Genomic DNA, 16,682 nt, shown 5'->3' with positions numbered 1-16,682 from the left:
CACAGTCCCAGATGCCCTGGTGTCCTATGATCTCCCTCCAGCTTGGTGAAGGATTCTGTCCCTGAGCTCCTGCATAGGTTACAATGGTTTTGCCTATAGGAACTAAGGTTCACTCATGGCAGGAGGATTTTTCCCCATTTGTACTACAACCAGTATTGTATTATCTCTCACTCTGCAAATGTTTCCTCTTGTATTTTGGACTGGTGTATTATATCCCCCACTGCAAAAAACTGAACATCTTTGTTAAGCCGGAGGTAAAGTTGTGAGCAGGTATCTTAAACTTCAAGGGAAAGAGCTTCCAAGAACTAGTACTTAATGCTCCCCCCTCCCCCAACACAAAAAAAGTGCAAAAAACCACCATTAGAGACCAAGGAAATTCCAAGTTAAGATTAAATTTAAAATAAACCCCAGCATGTGAAAGTATGGAAATAGTTACAGTATGCAAACAACCTTACAAATGATACACCACCCTATACTAATGATACAAACTAATCCTATAGTGATTATCTAATAATATATTAGGAATTGTTTAAGACAGTGGTTCCCAAACTTTAACAACCTGTGAACCTCTTTCACTAAAATGTCAAGTCTCGCGAACCCCGCTCCTAAAAATGACTATTTTCAGGGATTTTCTCCTTTACCTGAGTATAAGTTATAAAAGTAGTGATCTTGGAAATATAAAATTTGTTTTTATGACATGCTTATTACACACTATTTATTATTAATTACCATTTATCATTACAGTATTTTTATTACATTATGAAAATGGCAACACTCTTCCAAGATCTCACTTTCGTAGCTTATATCACTTTGAATAAGCCGGTTATAAGACAAGGCTCCTATGGTTCATTAAGGAGTATCAGATGTGACACAACATGAAGGTATTTAAGAAGCCAACTCAAAGAGTTCCTCCTACACAAGCATTCAGGTCTTGAGCAGTCCAGGCAAGCAACGCACGTTACAACAAAGCTTAAACTTGTTCTTCATAATTTAAAAACCACACTAGCTGCCTATTTAATTTTAAAAACAGCAAAAAATATCCACCTCCCTTTCCATTTCTTATAAGGAGTCTCGAAGTTTAAATCTCCTTAGTGTGATAGATCTGCTTAGCTCTTGGAAGTCCAGGAGCTCCAGGCTGCTGGCCCCGAGCTGCCCAGGGTCCCTAGCGACAGCCCTGACCGGCATTAGGGAATTTTTTTCCGAGAACCCCTTGTAACATTTTGTGAACCCCTAGGGGTTCACGAACCCCAGTTTGGGAACCTCTGGTTTAAGACTTAGTATCTACAGCACATACATTACTCAGGTTTCTTAAGAATTCTGGCTAACCCATTTGTTAGGGATGTTGTGCTTATTATTAATGTGTATTTTATACTACTGTGCATGGTAGGTGCTTTACTGAAACTGCAATGCAAAAGCAAACTTGGTTATTTTAATTTGTTGGACACAAAGGGCCAGAATTTTAAAGGTAATTAGACACCTGCTGATGCAAATAGTGGGGCTTTGAAAATCCCACTCTGCATCTAGGTGCCTAAATACCCTTCAACAGCTGGCCCAAAGTAACTGAAATACTTGTAATAGTTATATACTTCCTCACTGTCTGAATATTTTCGATTAAGTTTAATATGGGACTCAGGAACAACAACACAGACTCTGGCCATGGGAACACTGGAGCACAAGCACCACTTATGCCTTTCAGGAAGCTGATTTGTCTCGTGTACCCCTCAAGTTTCACCTCACTTAAAAACTACTTGCTTACAAAATCAGATATAAAAATACAAAAGTGTCACAGCCACACTATTACTGGGAAATTACTTACTCTCTCATTTTTACCATATAACTATAAAATAAATCAATTGGCATATAAATATTGTACTGATATTTCAGTGTATCGTATACAGAGCAGTATAAACAAGTCATTGTCCAAATGAAACAGGGCCGCCCAGAGGATTCCAGGGGCCCGGGGTCTTCGGTGGCGGGGGGCCCTTCCGTTCCGGGACCAAGCCCCCCGCCGCCGAATTACCGCCGAAGCGGGACCCGCCGCCGAAGTGCAGCCCGGTGTTCGGGGCACTTCGGCGGCGGGGGTCCCGGAACGGAAGGGCCCCCCGCCGCCGAATTGCCGCCGAAGACCGGGCTGCGCTTCGGCGGCGGGTCCCGCTTCGGCGGTAATTCGCCAGTGGGGGGGGCCTTCCGCCCCGGAGCGGAAGGACCCCCCGCTGGCGAAGACCGGGAGCGAAGAAGCTCCTGCGCCCTCTTGCCCCGCCCCCTCTGGGCGGCCCTGACCCTGTCCACCCCCCCCAGAACACCCACAATCCAACTCCCCCCATTCCCTGCCCCCTGACCGCCCCCCCAACCTCTGCCCCCTCCCTGTGCCCTGACTGTCCCCAGGACTCCCTGCCCCTTAGCCAACCCCCCGGCCCCAGCCTCTTACCCCCGGCTTCCTCCTCACCCGGAGTCTCAGCGCCTCGCAGAACAGCTGCAGCGTGTCCCTGGCGGGGCCTGAGCTCCGTCCCGCTCCGAGCCGCGTGGTGAGGGGGCGGGGCTGGGAGCTCCACGCCGAGCGGAGGGAGCTGAGCTCAGCCCGGAGCTCCCAGCTCCGCCCCCTCACCACGCGGCTCTGAGCCGGGCGGGGCTCAGAGGCCCCGGCGGAGACACGCTGTGGCGCTGTCTGAGGACGCCGCTTGATGCGCTAGGGCTCCAGGAGAGGGGCAGAGGCGGGAGCCTCAGCTGTTCTCTTGGGGGCCCCTGCGGAGCCCGGGGCCCGGGGGAAATTGCCCCCTTTGCCCCCCCCTCTGGGCGGCCCTGAAATGAAATTTTAGTTTGTACTGAATTCACTAGTGCTTCTTATGTAGCCTGCTGTAAAACTAGGCAAATATCCAGATGAGTTGATGTATCCCCTAGAAGATCTCTGCATACCCCTGGTTGAGAACCACTGCTCTAGCGGGAGGTGGGGCGTCTTAGTGGGGAAGAAAAGGCCAGTGGGTCTGTAAACTGCATGGATCTATTACCCAATAAACCAGTGTGTGAGGCACGCAAGAGTCTGTTGCCACACCTTCTGCTGCAAGGCAGCCTACATCACCAGTTGCATAACTAACTACCAGAGGTTAGACCAGTGATTTTGGTTCCCGAGAGCTACCAGGCACATGTTAAGCACCTGGCTGTGTGCGTGTTACCATGATTTCAGTGTCAGTATGCATGCATTTATTTACATATACAGTGAGTGCAACATTCAATACTGCTCTATACCCCATGCAAACCTAGCAATTTCAATGAGATCGCACAGTATATGGCTGCATTGAGTTCAGGCCGTTGTCTGTAGTTTTTACACACAAGCCTCATACACTCGCTTTCAGTGCCATCTAGTGGATTAAGTTCATGATTGTGATTCCTTTGTTGGACCAACATATATCTTGATGCACAGGCTTTTAATAGAATTGTACCTTCCCTGTTGCGTCTTTGGGGACAAACCCTTCTACAGACAGTTTCTGCTCAATTCTTAAGGTCCAAGATTTGCAGTGCAGATGAAGATTAGAGTTTGACATGCTCAGAGGATAAAATAGAATTAACCAGATTTACAGTAGTATGAAAAACATTTGGTTCACTGAACACTTTCTTGGCTCCTAATGCATAAAGGTTTAATCCGACAATAAATGTCAGTTCACATTTGGAGATAAGTGGTCCCATACTGTCATTAGTTGTGTCATATGCTAGATTTTGTTCTGTCTAGATTTTTCTGTTTAACTTACAGAAAAATAGCTTCCTGCTCTTCTTAAAACCTTGTGTATCTTGGATGTATTTCCTTTACATGATGCTTCACATTTTTAGACTATAATCTAGACTCTTATGATTAGAATTGTCACCTGCACCAGACCAAGAATACAAATTTGATTATGTTCTCAGTAAAAATGCATGCTGATGTCAAGTTTAAAGCATGTATAAAGAAATAGTCTGAAGTACTTTCAGGTCTTGTCTCTGCCTCAAAGGCCCACTGCCATTTTTTTGGTGGGGTGGGGTGGTTGGGTGTTTTCAACCAACACTTCGTTTTTTAAAACATATTTGTTTCTCCCCATTGCTGTGTGAAAGATTCTTAAACAGATCAAACTGACTGTAGAGGTGAAACAGAGGATGCCAGTATCTATGAAATGCTGTCAAATGCACAGAGTAAATCAAGTGGAAAAAATAGAGAAATAGCCTGTGCTAGTTTCGCTTTGGAACAGCAGCGTTAGACTAGAGAACTCTGTCTCGTGCGACCATGTGTTGTATTTAAAATATTACATTTTATAAGATCAATGCACACTACACAGTGTGCTGCTCTAAAGCGATATACTAGCAAAGCTGCAATGTGTAAACTGGAGATTGATTCCTTGGCGCTATATTTGAGGCACAGTATACACCCAACAGTGTGAACAGAGGACAGCACCAGGGGGTGGGGGAAGCAGGGGCATAGCTCCCTTCCCCCAGTCAGCGGGGGCACAGAAAACTCCTCCGGCACCGGTGCTGGGGAGGGAGAGCCAGCTCCACTGGCATTGGGGCCGTGACAGGGTGAGGCAGCTCCTCTGGCCATGTCGTGGGGAGAGCCAGCCCTATCATCCCTGGGGCTGCTGTGGGAGGGGGTGAGAGCCAACTCCTCCAGGGCCACAGTGGGGAGCGCCAGCTCCTCCTGCAGCTGTAGGGGGCACAGAAAGTGCCCCTCCAAAAGCAGCTGAAGTTCTATTCCTGTGCATGCCGCTGCGTGTGAATGAGCAGTGGGAATGGGCTGAGAGGTGAACACTAGAATCCATGAGAGAGGAGCTTTGAGAAGGACAGAGTACTGCTCTCAGCAACCAGTTTGGGGTGGATGAGAGCGAGGTTCAGCGAGATGGGCCAGGACCAACCAGCAGAGTTGGTAGATTTGGGATCTTTTAATCTGTTCATCTAACATACAAAAATCAGGCGCCACATACCAGCTGAAGTTTAACTGCCAGCCGAACAGAGTCCTCTAAGGACTTCGATTCGCTGTGCATTGTGTTGAGCTTGCCTTAAACCCAGTCTTGGCAACACATTGCCAAATAGAGGTGAGAGGTAAATTTCCTTGATTTGCTAATACTTTTGGAAAATAATCCTATCTTGCGTTAAGGGCTAGATTTTTTTCTACAATCCACCTCCTTTGCACCACTCCACTGTAAATAGCCAGCAAAGAATTCCCCTGATCTCCCAGTTGGTGTTAAGCCAGCAGAACTGGCTTCTGTGGCAATTACCCTCACAGGTGCAGAGAATGGGAGCGTGTGTGCCAGGGAGCATAGCTCTGTTCCACTCATTCGCTGCTAGCTTATGCCATTACCCGTAACGTGTAGCAACAGTAAGAAATAGTTCTTGGGCAACTACTTTAAACCACTCAGCACAGACCAGCCCACAGAATGAAGGAGCGTTAGCTGCCCCTTCTCTCTCTCTCCTTCTTTGGTGAGGCTATAACTTCAGATTATTTTGGAAGGACCCTGACTGTTCAATTATTTGGAAATTACAACTGGCTTGTGTTTTTAGTGGTTTTTTTCCCTCCCCTTTCTGGAGGCACTGATAGGTGCTCCATATTTAAGGTTATGCTTTAACTCTGGAGGTCCCTGGTCCAATCCCCAGCATATTAACCACACTGGTGGCTATCGTAAGGGAGGAGCAAATGTCTTTGACTTGCAAAGACAATGGGCAATTTTGCCAAATGCACGTGTGTAACTACAGTAGAGTCCATGTGAATCAACAATAGCACTGCTACAGACACTGCTCTCTCCGGTGCCGCTACTTGTGTTGGAGCAGTGAGAAGTGCTTCCATGGGAGGGGAGCATAAAAATGAAAAATACTGTTATCTTGCAACTAGAGTCCTTGGCTGAAACTTGCTAAATGAATTTTTACAGTCTTCTTTCGAAATGCTCTTGTGGCATTTGCTACTGAAACTGCAGGAAACAAATTAAAAGCCAAGAGCAGAGCCATTTTTCTACTTGTGCAGCTGCTTTAAGTAAGCATAACAGAAGGCGCCTTCCCGCTTGATGTTTGCTATTTTGATGGTGGAGTAAACAATATTCTTCTGGGCTTTTATGAAGAACCTGAGGAGCCTGCAAAGCCCATAGCGCTAGCATTTTAGATGCACTGAACCATCGAGGGCTGAGTATGAGAAATGTCATTGCTTGCTGAGCAGTTAATGTGCCCATCAATTAGGGCACAAACTTCTCTGTCTTTTTGGACACTGGAGGAAAGGAAGCTTAATATCATTCAGGTGGACTGTAATTGCATTGTTTTGCACACCACCACGAAACGCTGCATGAAGGTACTGAATTTTGATGTTAAAAACATAGTAATAAAGGCCTTTAAATGATTTTGCATGCAGAGCAAAGAATAAGTGACTGAAATATTATACCATAAAGGTCTTAAGCACATTTGATTTTACTGGTAAAATCTGTTCCTGGTAGTTAGGATGCTGCTTCTTAAGTGGAAAACTATAAAAAGTGGGGAGTTGTTTTTTTGTCTGTTTTGCAGTTAAGAGTTGAAATGTGACAGACTGTGTTATCCTGGTATTCATCAAAGAGCAAGGGAATGTAATCAGCATGAAGCTAACAATTCTTGAATGTCACAGCACTGTGGGTGACCGTAATGGGGTCTCTTGAAATGGCAATGCAACACTGTTGTAATGACAGGCACCAGGGTTAGCCAAGAACAGAGCTTAACTTTACTGCTTTCATAGACAGTCCACCCAAGGAGCCAGTAGGGAAGCTAGGCCGCAGGAAGCCAGTGATCATTACAGTTATATGCCCTAAGCAATGGACCAGAACCTGACCTTAGCTACATCCTCGCTCCCAATCTGGCTGTGTTTTAAATGTAGCCATTCAGCAGGGTAGAGGGCAGTGCCCTAACATACTGCAGTACACTGCCAACTAGGCCTGCTGAGCTGAAAATAAATCACTTATATAGGAAGCAAGGAAGGCCAGAGAAAAAGGATGGTCCAGAGGTCAGGGTGCCGGCTAGAGACCTGAATGCAATTTCCAGCTTTTTCACACACTTGCTATGTGACCTTGCTACCTAGTGGAATTTATAATGCAACGTTAGGCACCCAGACTCCCTATACAATGCAAGGGAGGAGTTGGGTAAATCCTGTTATTAGACACCAAGGGGCTGCCTAAGCTAGCCAGGAGGAAATGTGAAAGGCAGGGGAGTAGCCTAAGCCCAAACAGCCGTGTCACCTCTTTCTCAACCCCAGTGACATGGAGCTGTTTATAGCAAATGATCATGTTTGTTGCCATTCCCCATGATTCTTTCCACATTCGAGCCATACACTGCCGTACCTATGGTTTTATACCTTCCTTTTTTCCCTATAAATGAACAATTCGCATTAGGCTGGTAAACAGAGTCTGCTTTGTCATGCTCCTGCATCTGTTTACCGCAAGTGGGCTGTGTTGGTGTGTCAGGATATGTTGGCTCCCTGAGCTAATACTGTATACTCTAAAAGGGCCTTTAAAACCACAACATCAATGTTAAAAATATTGCCAACTTCTTGAAAACTGGCTTTCAAGTATTCTTGGGTCTCACATAATCCAGCTTGCTTCATAATAAACAGTTAATTTGTATGTAAAACTAGGTAACTCAGCAAGTAAGGTAGAGAAGTTCATAGTGATATGAAGCTAGCCTTTGCTATCTAAACAGCTACTGAATGAAAACCTTAATTGAATGGAATGTGGTGACTATCATTAGCCAAATCCCACTCACCTGAGTCCTGCTAGTAGTTCCCCTCATTTCAACAAGCCTACTTGTGTGACTAAGGAGGACAAGATTTGGCACCTTTTGTTGATTAGTCTATGACATTGCTTCTCAATGTTGGGGGACGTAAACCGTGGTCTTCTAGGGAATATGTCAACTCATTTGCCTAGTTTTACAACAGGCTACATTAAAAAGCACAAGCAAGGTCAGTATAAACTAAAATTTCACACAGATGACTTGTTTATACTGCTTTATATACTATACACTGAAATGTAAGTACAATATTTATGATCCAATCAATTTATTTTATAATTATATGGTAAACATGAGAAAGGAAGCAATTTTTAGTAATGTGCTGTGACATGTTTATATATTTGTCTGATTTTGTAAGCAAGTAGTTTTTCAGGTGAGGTGAAACTTTGGGGTACACAAGACAAATCAGACTCCTGAAAGGGGTCCAGTAGACTGAAAGCCAGTGGTGTAGGACATATGGTAATGTATATGTAAAAAACCTATCAGTCAAATGGAAGCTCATACAAGCAATGGAATTTTCATAATAAAGATGTCTTTATTCCAAAATAATAATGTGTTAGCGAGACAACTACAAAACATCTACACAAGACTTTGGTAAGAAATATATTTGTGACTGCTTTCTCAGAAATTCCACAGGAAACAAAAACTAAAAACAAATGAACATTTAAAAAAAAAAAATTGTGTGTTGCACCTATTAAAACCTATTGTACATTTAAGCCCCTAACTTTTCTTTCATTACATGTAAAGCTTCTATAGCTCATGTTAGAAAATATAACGTACACAAGATGCTACAATCTGATACATGGGGTGTACAAAACTCTGGAGTGATACCTGTGCTTTCAGTTGAAAACTGTATACTTCATGAGTTACAAGCAAGAACCATGTACATTTTTTATTGATTTGATATGCAGTGAATATTATGCTACTGGAAAGTTTACAGTATCAATGCAATCATTCTACATACTATATATCAGAACTTTTTGTTTTCCTTAGAAAATCAACCTATTTTTTTTGTTTGTATATATATAGATTTTTTTTTTTACAAAAAGTAACAAGCTTAAATATTTTTTTATATCAAGGTAGAAGAAAGTCAGCAAAGTGAACTGGGAAAAATGGATCAACAGAAAAATAATATGGTAAGCTGGATCTAGACAGAAACCGCCACATCTCTAACTGCAAGCTATTTTGTGATTGCTAGTATTAATAATGTGAAAACTCAAACATCCATAACATTGGTGAGCCTAAGAGGAATAAGTGGAAATAACAGTGAGCTGTCCTGGGTAAGGAAAAATAAAGGAAGTTGTTTATTGAAACTGAACTAGAAACACAGTGTAAGGATTGCCAGAAGTTTTTCCTTATAGGCATGTTCAAATAATATCACATTTCATACATACTCGAGGTATATATTTGGATTCAGCTATTATCAGAACATTGGCAAAGGGAATAAACCTAACATTTAAAACAATTTGATGACATGGAACATACAGGAAGAATGACAATGACTGGGAACCAGAGCATCAACAATTGATGACATTTTGTTACAGAAATTGGAGTGCCTTCTACATAGGTTTTGCAGTAGCATGAACAAGCCAGAAGGGCTTGCGAGGTAGCAGGACCCCATCCAGGAGAAAACAAAGAACTCTCATAGCCTACAGGACCACAGGTTAAAGAGGCACAGATCTGAGCTTCTAATGACTACTGTGGACTGCTTGGCCCCTGTTGGTGCAGAAGCTGTTACCAACTGCAGGGGCTTGTAGAGAACAGGTGGCATGGTTCTCATGCCCATCTGTGTTTCTACTCAGGACAGCTCCTGGGAACCTCAGGGTTTAGTATGGTACCCACCCTTTCTCCTGAAGAGGCTGTCTGGTCACTTCTGCAGTATTTATGGTATTCCATGGAGTCATTTAGCTCAGATGGCTGCTTTGTATATAATAGGCCAGGCAGGTAGGGACCATACATCTATTTGTGAAAACTGTTAGCGATCATGATAAAATGACCTGAGCTCTGTAAAATGCAAAGTGTTTGGTTTTCAGAGGTTAGTGAAAAACCTCGTTTCCTGGTTTGGCTGAGCAAGGTTTGCACCCACTGGTCTTAACTTCATTCTGGGGGCAAGAGATGCAGCAAAATGGACTAAGGTATTAGGGAAGCCCCAGCAGGGGTTTTACAGAAAGAGGATGAAGGGGCCACAGCCTCAGCCAGACACTCTAGAATAGTGGGGAGGTGGGAGAAGGGAGGAGCTGATGCTGTTGGAGAGAGAATGACACAAAAGTGGCAACAGTTCACATGAATTATGAAATTCAAAACCAGGTGCTGCATTTTGGGGCTTGTTACCAAGTATAAATGATTTGAATAAATTATCTACAGCTGGTTTAAAAAGAAATATAAAGTTTCATTTTTCCCTTCATTTCTCTCAAACTTGTTTTTAAAAAGAGTTATCAACCAACAGTTTTTATCCTCAGTGCATCGTTATTGATAAATAGGTTTATAGTCCCTTTTTGGACCAAAGTTAAAATTTACCTTTATTTCCCAATTTTAAATGTTGAAACCTTAAGAAATGAAGACTGACCAGAGCATTAGCAGGCCTGGGATCCAGCAGCTGGTCTCTGCCTGGGGATAGTACTGGATGCTTCAGAGGAAAGGTGTGAAAAATCTCAAGGAGCAATTAGGCAGTAACATACATTAGGTATGAAAAGTTACTTTCTAACCTTTGGCAGTTAGTGGGTGGCTTAGGCTGTCAGGCATGACTTTTATCTTTGCTAGTGTAACTTCAGGCCATCGCCCTCTAATTCACAAATGTCTACGCATTTCACAAATCCTTGTAAACTCTTTGTTGTAAGAATCTATCCTGTGGCAGTGAATGTCACAGACTGATTATGCATCAAGTAACACACAAAAATCCTTCTATTAGTTTGCAGTTTGCTGCTCCCCGTGTCTGTGCATAAGGTATATATGAGCACCTTTTCAACACCATTCATTGTTTTATAGACCTCTTCACTAAATTATTCCTAATTTTTCAATCTCTGGCGTGGAAGGACTGCCATGCCATAATCCTTGCCTTTCTCTTTCTTTAGACCTTCTTCTATATCCTTTTTGAGACAGAGGTGGTGGGCAGAACTGAACATGGTGTTCAAGATAGAGGTTCACATTGTCCATATGTTTCCTGTGTGTGGGTTTTTTTTTTTTTTTATCACCACTGCTCATTGAGCGGACACTGTTACTGAGCTATCTAGACTGATGCCTATGTATTTGAGTTGTTTAAAGAAGTAAGGGGATCCTCATGAAGAAAAATATATAAGATAGTAATTATCCAATACTAGTTTAACCCTCATGGTGGGAAGAGATAAATATGCACCTTTAATATTATTGAACCAGCATTACTGAAATTATTCCTTGGCACAGTTGTGTAATCACATAGGCACTGCTTTGGATATTTTGAAATCAAATCAAATGAGACAATTCCTTCCACGCGTGAAACATGTCACTTTAACTTAGTTACGTTAATATGCATGCACCCCATGTCTGTACAGGGAATATTTCTATATGGCTATTGCATATCCACAGAGATGTTTTTATTTCAGAGTTAAATGACTCACAATGACTTACTAGTTTTATGCATTAAGGGCTAGCTGGAGTATCAAGGAACCACTCTCAGCATACATTTGTGAGGAAATATTTATAAAATATATTTCTTGCACTAGCAAGACTAATAAGCAACCCACACTGCAAAAATGAAGACTAATATACACCATTTATATATAGTATCAGAGGGGTAGCCGTGTTAGTCCGGATCTGTAAAAGCAGCAAAGAGTCCTGTGGCACCTTATAGACTAACAGACGTTTTGGAGCATGAGCTTTCGTGGGTGAATATCCACTTCGTCAGATGCATTCATCCATGAAAGCTCATGCTCCAAAACGTCTGTTAGTCTATAAGGTGCCACAAGACTCTTTGCTGCATTTATATATATATATTTTTAAAAATCAAACCATGGTTGACTTTCCATTTAGCTCAGACTCCATCACTTTGCAGCCTCGGGTTTTGCTAACAAGGGTGAACATTACATGCTCTTATCTCCTTCTTGTCTTTGCAGCTGGTAAACTGAGTGCTTTTGAACCTCTTCTTTACTGTCATGAAGCGTTCCTGAATTCCACCGCCACACAGCTTGGTACATTCTGACCAAGCAGTCCATGGTCTCATCTTACAACCTAAAAATAAAAACATTTATCAAAGCTATTTTAGCTAGCTTTTCATCTCTCTCTCCCCTGGTGTATGGACACATACACACTCTTAATAATTTATTATTGTAACACTAAAAGGCTCCAATCTGGTCCAGTCAAGGCCCCCTTGTGGTAGGCACTGTACAAAATACAATCCCTTCCCCAAAAAGGTTTCATCTACCTATTATAACCTAGATTGTAATGACCAGGGATGTTGGTATTTGAGTTTTGCTAAATCCCAGCATAGAAAGAGGTGCTAACTAAGACATTTATAGCTGGATTTAGGAGGAAATTTTGCAACAGTTCAGATGCAATTGGAGCTGGAGGTTTTTAGTTCAGTCCCATGGAGTTTTTAGTCAGTATTAACTTTTTTGGTGGTCTATTGTTTGTATGGAAGGACCTTACTGAGAAAGAACAAGATATTCTTAGAGCTGCACAGACATAACCTGTTTTCTTTTGGGAACGGGCTGAAAAAGCTCTCTAGTTGCAACTCGCTACTGAAGTTCAGATCTGACCTTCCATGCTGAAAGCCAAGAACACAAGCCCACTGTAACTTAGTTGAAGCTTTTTCTAGAATGTAGTGCTATTGCGGTGAAGTGCTGATACTCCCCGGCTTGTTCCTGTTATGAACAAAGGTCAAGCTGCCATGAGTAGCCTAAGCAATGTGGATAAAACATACCTGGATACAGTTCACCATCTACATCTTCCTTGGCATGTTCACTTCTCCTTTTCTCACGGGCTTCTTTCCACCGCCTTTTCTCTAGACCTGGACCTCTCAAACATTTTCTTATTCGACATTTTTTACGTTGGACAGTTTCTGGGCATGGAGCTCCTCCAAACTGTGGTTCCATTTTAATCATTCTTGTCCTGATCATATGACCTTTTCCACAGGATTTATTGCATTCAGACCACTTGGACCACTCAGTTAATTCACAGTCAATGGCTGTAAAGAAAGAAATACTGGCAATTATAACAACTCTTTGGGACCTAACCAGATGATGTAGAAGAAACATATGGCTTTGCCTAATGAGTCTTCATATCCAAACTACGTGAACATAGCAATGCATCCAGTCTTCAGAGTGAGTTTTGCAAGAAAACACATTAAAAATCTCTGCGCAGTCAGGAGGAAGCACTTTGCATTAGCTGCCACTGCCTCAACCATCCTCGGAAAGAATGGTGCTGAGAGGTCACAAACTTTAAAAAAAAGAATAGTCTTGTTCCTCCTTAAATGCTCTGCTTTGGTGGCAGGAATTAGGTTTTGACCATCTATTAGTCCATTTTCAATAGTTTTCTCTGGAGTTATGCACACCACCCCAACCATCATATGAGTAAAGATGTTGAATAATGAATACGTTACACCCATATAGGACCTGGTCTCCAAGAATCTCATAATATTTATAGGTTTCAGAGTAGCAGCCATGTTAGTCTGTATCCGCAAAAAGAACAGGAGTACTTGTGGCACCTTAGCGAGTAACAAATTTATTTCATAGTAATGATAGTAATGAATATTAAGAATAGTCACAAGATTTAAGCAAGTATTGTTATCCCCATTTTACAGCTGGGGAAACTGAGGCATGGAGCTTTTTAACTTGAGTTTTTTACAGTCCCAGAACAAATCAGTGAAAGAGACTGGACTTGAACTTAGATTTCCTGAATCATAGTTCCACCCTGTAGGCACAGAGCCATTCATACCCCAAAAGTCTGCATTCAGGACTTTCCAGCATTGCTTTAAAAATCAAACTCTCACTGACTGACTGACACTCTCAAAACGGAGAAATAATCATATTTATTCCAAAAAAAGTAACTTTTAAATTATGTAAGAAGCACTCAGTTACAAAATTGCATCATAAGAATGTGGGTGGGGGGTTATAACCAATGCTGGCTAAAAATGCAGGTAGTTTTATGCAGGGCATTATAACACTTGGCTGGCAAAGAGTCCAGTAAGAATATTCTTCCCCTCTGCCTTGCTTTTCTTAAGAAGTGCAAAACAGCAATAAGAGGGCAGCTGGGGATTCTGTCATGCAGGGGAATGCCCAAGTGGTGTGAGGCCACTGTATGTGGCTCTGCAGAACTTGGTCATAGTCCCCATTGGCCTAGAGATGTGGTTGGAGGAAAAGGCGTTGGACATACGACTCTCTTGTGATGGTGGGTCATGGAGCAGCCCCTAGGGGGCTATTCTAGGTGGCAATTTAGAGCAGCTCATGAGCTGCTCAAATTACACATACACACCCCAGATCAGGCAAGCAGGAGCATAGTTTTAAGCCACACTGACCCTGGGTGCTCCAATTGAGCCAAACCCAAGGCCCAACATTTTACTTGCTTGTTATTGGAGACTGGATGAAATTATGCATTTGGAAAAAATCATGGTTTCACTAACTCTTTACCAGCCTGGCATGGAGTTGAGTAGGTTGAACTAATTTCCAAATCCACTATCATCTGACCTATTCGTGGACTAAACTGTGTTTTGCGAAAGTCCTCCCACACACATCTTGTTATTGTTTCTCATGGCCTATGTCATGGTGTCAGTCAAGTTCCTAGTGTTCAGGAGACACCATCATAAAAAATCACATCAACAATTGGCAAGAAGTGACACCCTTAGTGGTGGACTCAGCAGAGGCCAAGAAAGCCTGGTCCTTCCATCCCTCTAGGTTTAAGATACTGTATAAAGGAGCTCAGGTTGCTGCTTCCCATACTGTCCTTGTTCCAATAAGAAGAAGATTGTGAATGGCTGAATTTTCAAAGAGGTCCATGGAGATGCTGTTATATTTCATAACAGCAAAGATAAGCAGGGAGAATCCAGTTATATTTCCTTAAAGGGAACAGTTAGTAAGGAGCTAAGATGTAGCATGAAAAGATGGCAAGGTGCTCATTTTTTAATAAATCTGGCGCTGTGGGAAATACGTATACTTTGAGTGAAAGGCATTGAGCATGCTAAGTGCCCTCTCAATCTCACATATTAGGTGAGGGTAACTTTCCATGGCCTGGATTACCTGTGGAGATGAAGCACACTGGATATTTTAATAACGAGTTATTGCTCATTTAAGTAGTATATTCTCAAATATGCACATTGTATGCAGGGCACACAATATGTATTTGAGTACCAGGATAGTCTGACGTAGCTCATGGAGTAGGAAACAAGAAATCCATAAAGCACACAGAACATCCCCTTAAATATTCAGAGTGCCATTTGGGGAGACCCTAGGTTTTTCCCCTCTGCCATGGGGATTACCCTGTGGGGCAGTTTATCTTCACCATGCTGGGCCTGTTGTCTCTCCCAGCTGATAGTACCCTTTGTAGGTTCTCTTAATCAGCTGTGCAGACCTCTCAAAGTCCTTCACGCTGCACGTATTCAGCATCGTCCAGATTTCATTCCCCAAGGACTCCAAGGAGGAGGAGTTAGACTCTCTCCCCATTACCCAGATGAGGTTGGACAGCCGTATAGCTGTACAACCACCCCGAGGGGACAGGCACACCGTCAGGTTCTGAGCAGCACTCAGTGGGTCTGGCACACAACCACCACAGTTCTGTCCAGGCTCCACAGCACAGACTAAGCATGGCACCAGGGGTTGATGCTTAGGCTATGTCTGCACTATGAGCTAGGTGTGCGATGCCCAGCTTGCGCAGACATCCTAAAAATAGTACTGTTGTCATGGTAGCATGGGCAGCTAAGGCATGGATTAGCCAGGCCGAAAGCAAACCTGCCTGAACCGCATGGGTGCATACTCAATACAGCTAGCCACCGCTTACTGCTGTCCATACGATCTTTACTGTCCTGGCTCAATGAGTGCTAGCATGAGCATATTTACACAGGCTGGGAATCACCCCCTCAGCTCATAGTGTAGCTATAGCCTTAGTCTGCAAAACATGTGAAATTAGCCTTCCTGTTTCAGACCGGCTCCTTCACTTACGGCACTCTGGAAGCATGCACTTCTCCACTTGCTCCAGCTCCTCATTACAGTCTCCAAGCTCAGCTGCAGATTTCAGCATCCTTTGCCGGGTCCTCATTCCCTTCCCACAAGTGACACTGCAGTCACTCCATTCAGACCAAGGGGAGAGCATACAGGGAATGGTATCTAGTGCAGGAAAAGAATGATTAGCAAAGATAACGAATCCCCACGAAGCTTTGAAAGGATTAAATGTGAACATTTGAAGAAGGGACACAACCCCTATTTCTTGTATTTTGCTGTTAGCTTGCTTTTTGTTTTATTCAACCTAACTTGATGTTCCTACAAAAGCTCAGATGAAACCCAACATTTTTTTTCAGGTTAACTATTAAAAATGTTTCTCTGCAAACTTTTTTCCACTTTGTTTCTGCAGAGACTCAATGCATGAGAATCAAAATACTTCAAGAAGTACTCATGGGCCCATTTGAAACTAGGAACGTTTCAGGAGAGAGCCTGATCTTGTGAAATTTATAACAGTCTGATTCCAAATCAAAGAACTCATCACGGGCTGGAAACAGTATTTCATTCTAGACTTTTTGATTCTTTTACAATAGGGGTGGGCAAACTTTTTGTCCTGAGAGCCACATCTGGGTATGGAAATTGTATGGCGGGCCATGAATGCTCACAAAATTGGGGGTTGGGGAGAGGAAGTAGGGCTCCGGCTGGGGGTGTGGGCTCTAGGGTGGGGCTGGGGATGAGGGGTTGGGGGTTCAGGCTCTGGGCAGTGCTTACCTCAAGCAGCTCCCAGACGCAGCGGCATGTCCCCCCCTTCTG

General features: G+C 43.1%; 1 protein-coding gene across 1 annotated transcript in view; it reads right to left on the bottom strand.

Moving 5' to 3' along the window:
- Positions 1-11,660: 11,660 nt before the first annotated feature.
- The window catches only part of SPON1 (spondin 1), a 337,162-nt gene continuing 332,140 nt past the window's right edge, over positions 11,661-16,682 (bottom strand). The window contains exons 14-16 of the mRNA XM_045015301.1: positions 15,873-16,037; positions 12,644-12,907; positions 11,661-11,952 (exon numbers count right to left, since the gene is read on the bottom strand). Of these exons, the coding sequence (XP_044871236.1) occupies positions 11,789-11,952; positions 12,644-12,907; positions 15,873-16,037 (593 nt within the window). The 3' untranslated portion in view covers positions 11,661-11,788. The remainder of the gene's footprint in view (positions 11,953-12,643; positions 12,908-15,872; positions 16,038-16,682) is intronic.

Source organism: Mauremys mutica, chromosome 4, assembly GCF_020497125.1.
Source record: "Mauremys mutica isolate MM-2020 ecotype Southern chromosome 4, ASM2049712v1, whole genome shotgun sequence".
NCBI classification, from domain to species: domain Eukaryota; kingdom Metazoa; phylum Chordata; order Testudines; family Geoemydidae; genus Mauremys; species Mauremys mutica.
Note: the sequence above shows the minus strand (reverse complement) of the source record. Positions and strands in the feature narration are given on the sequence as shown.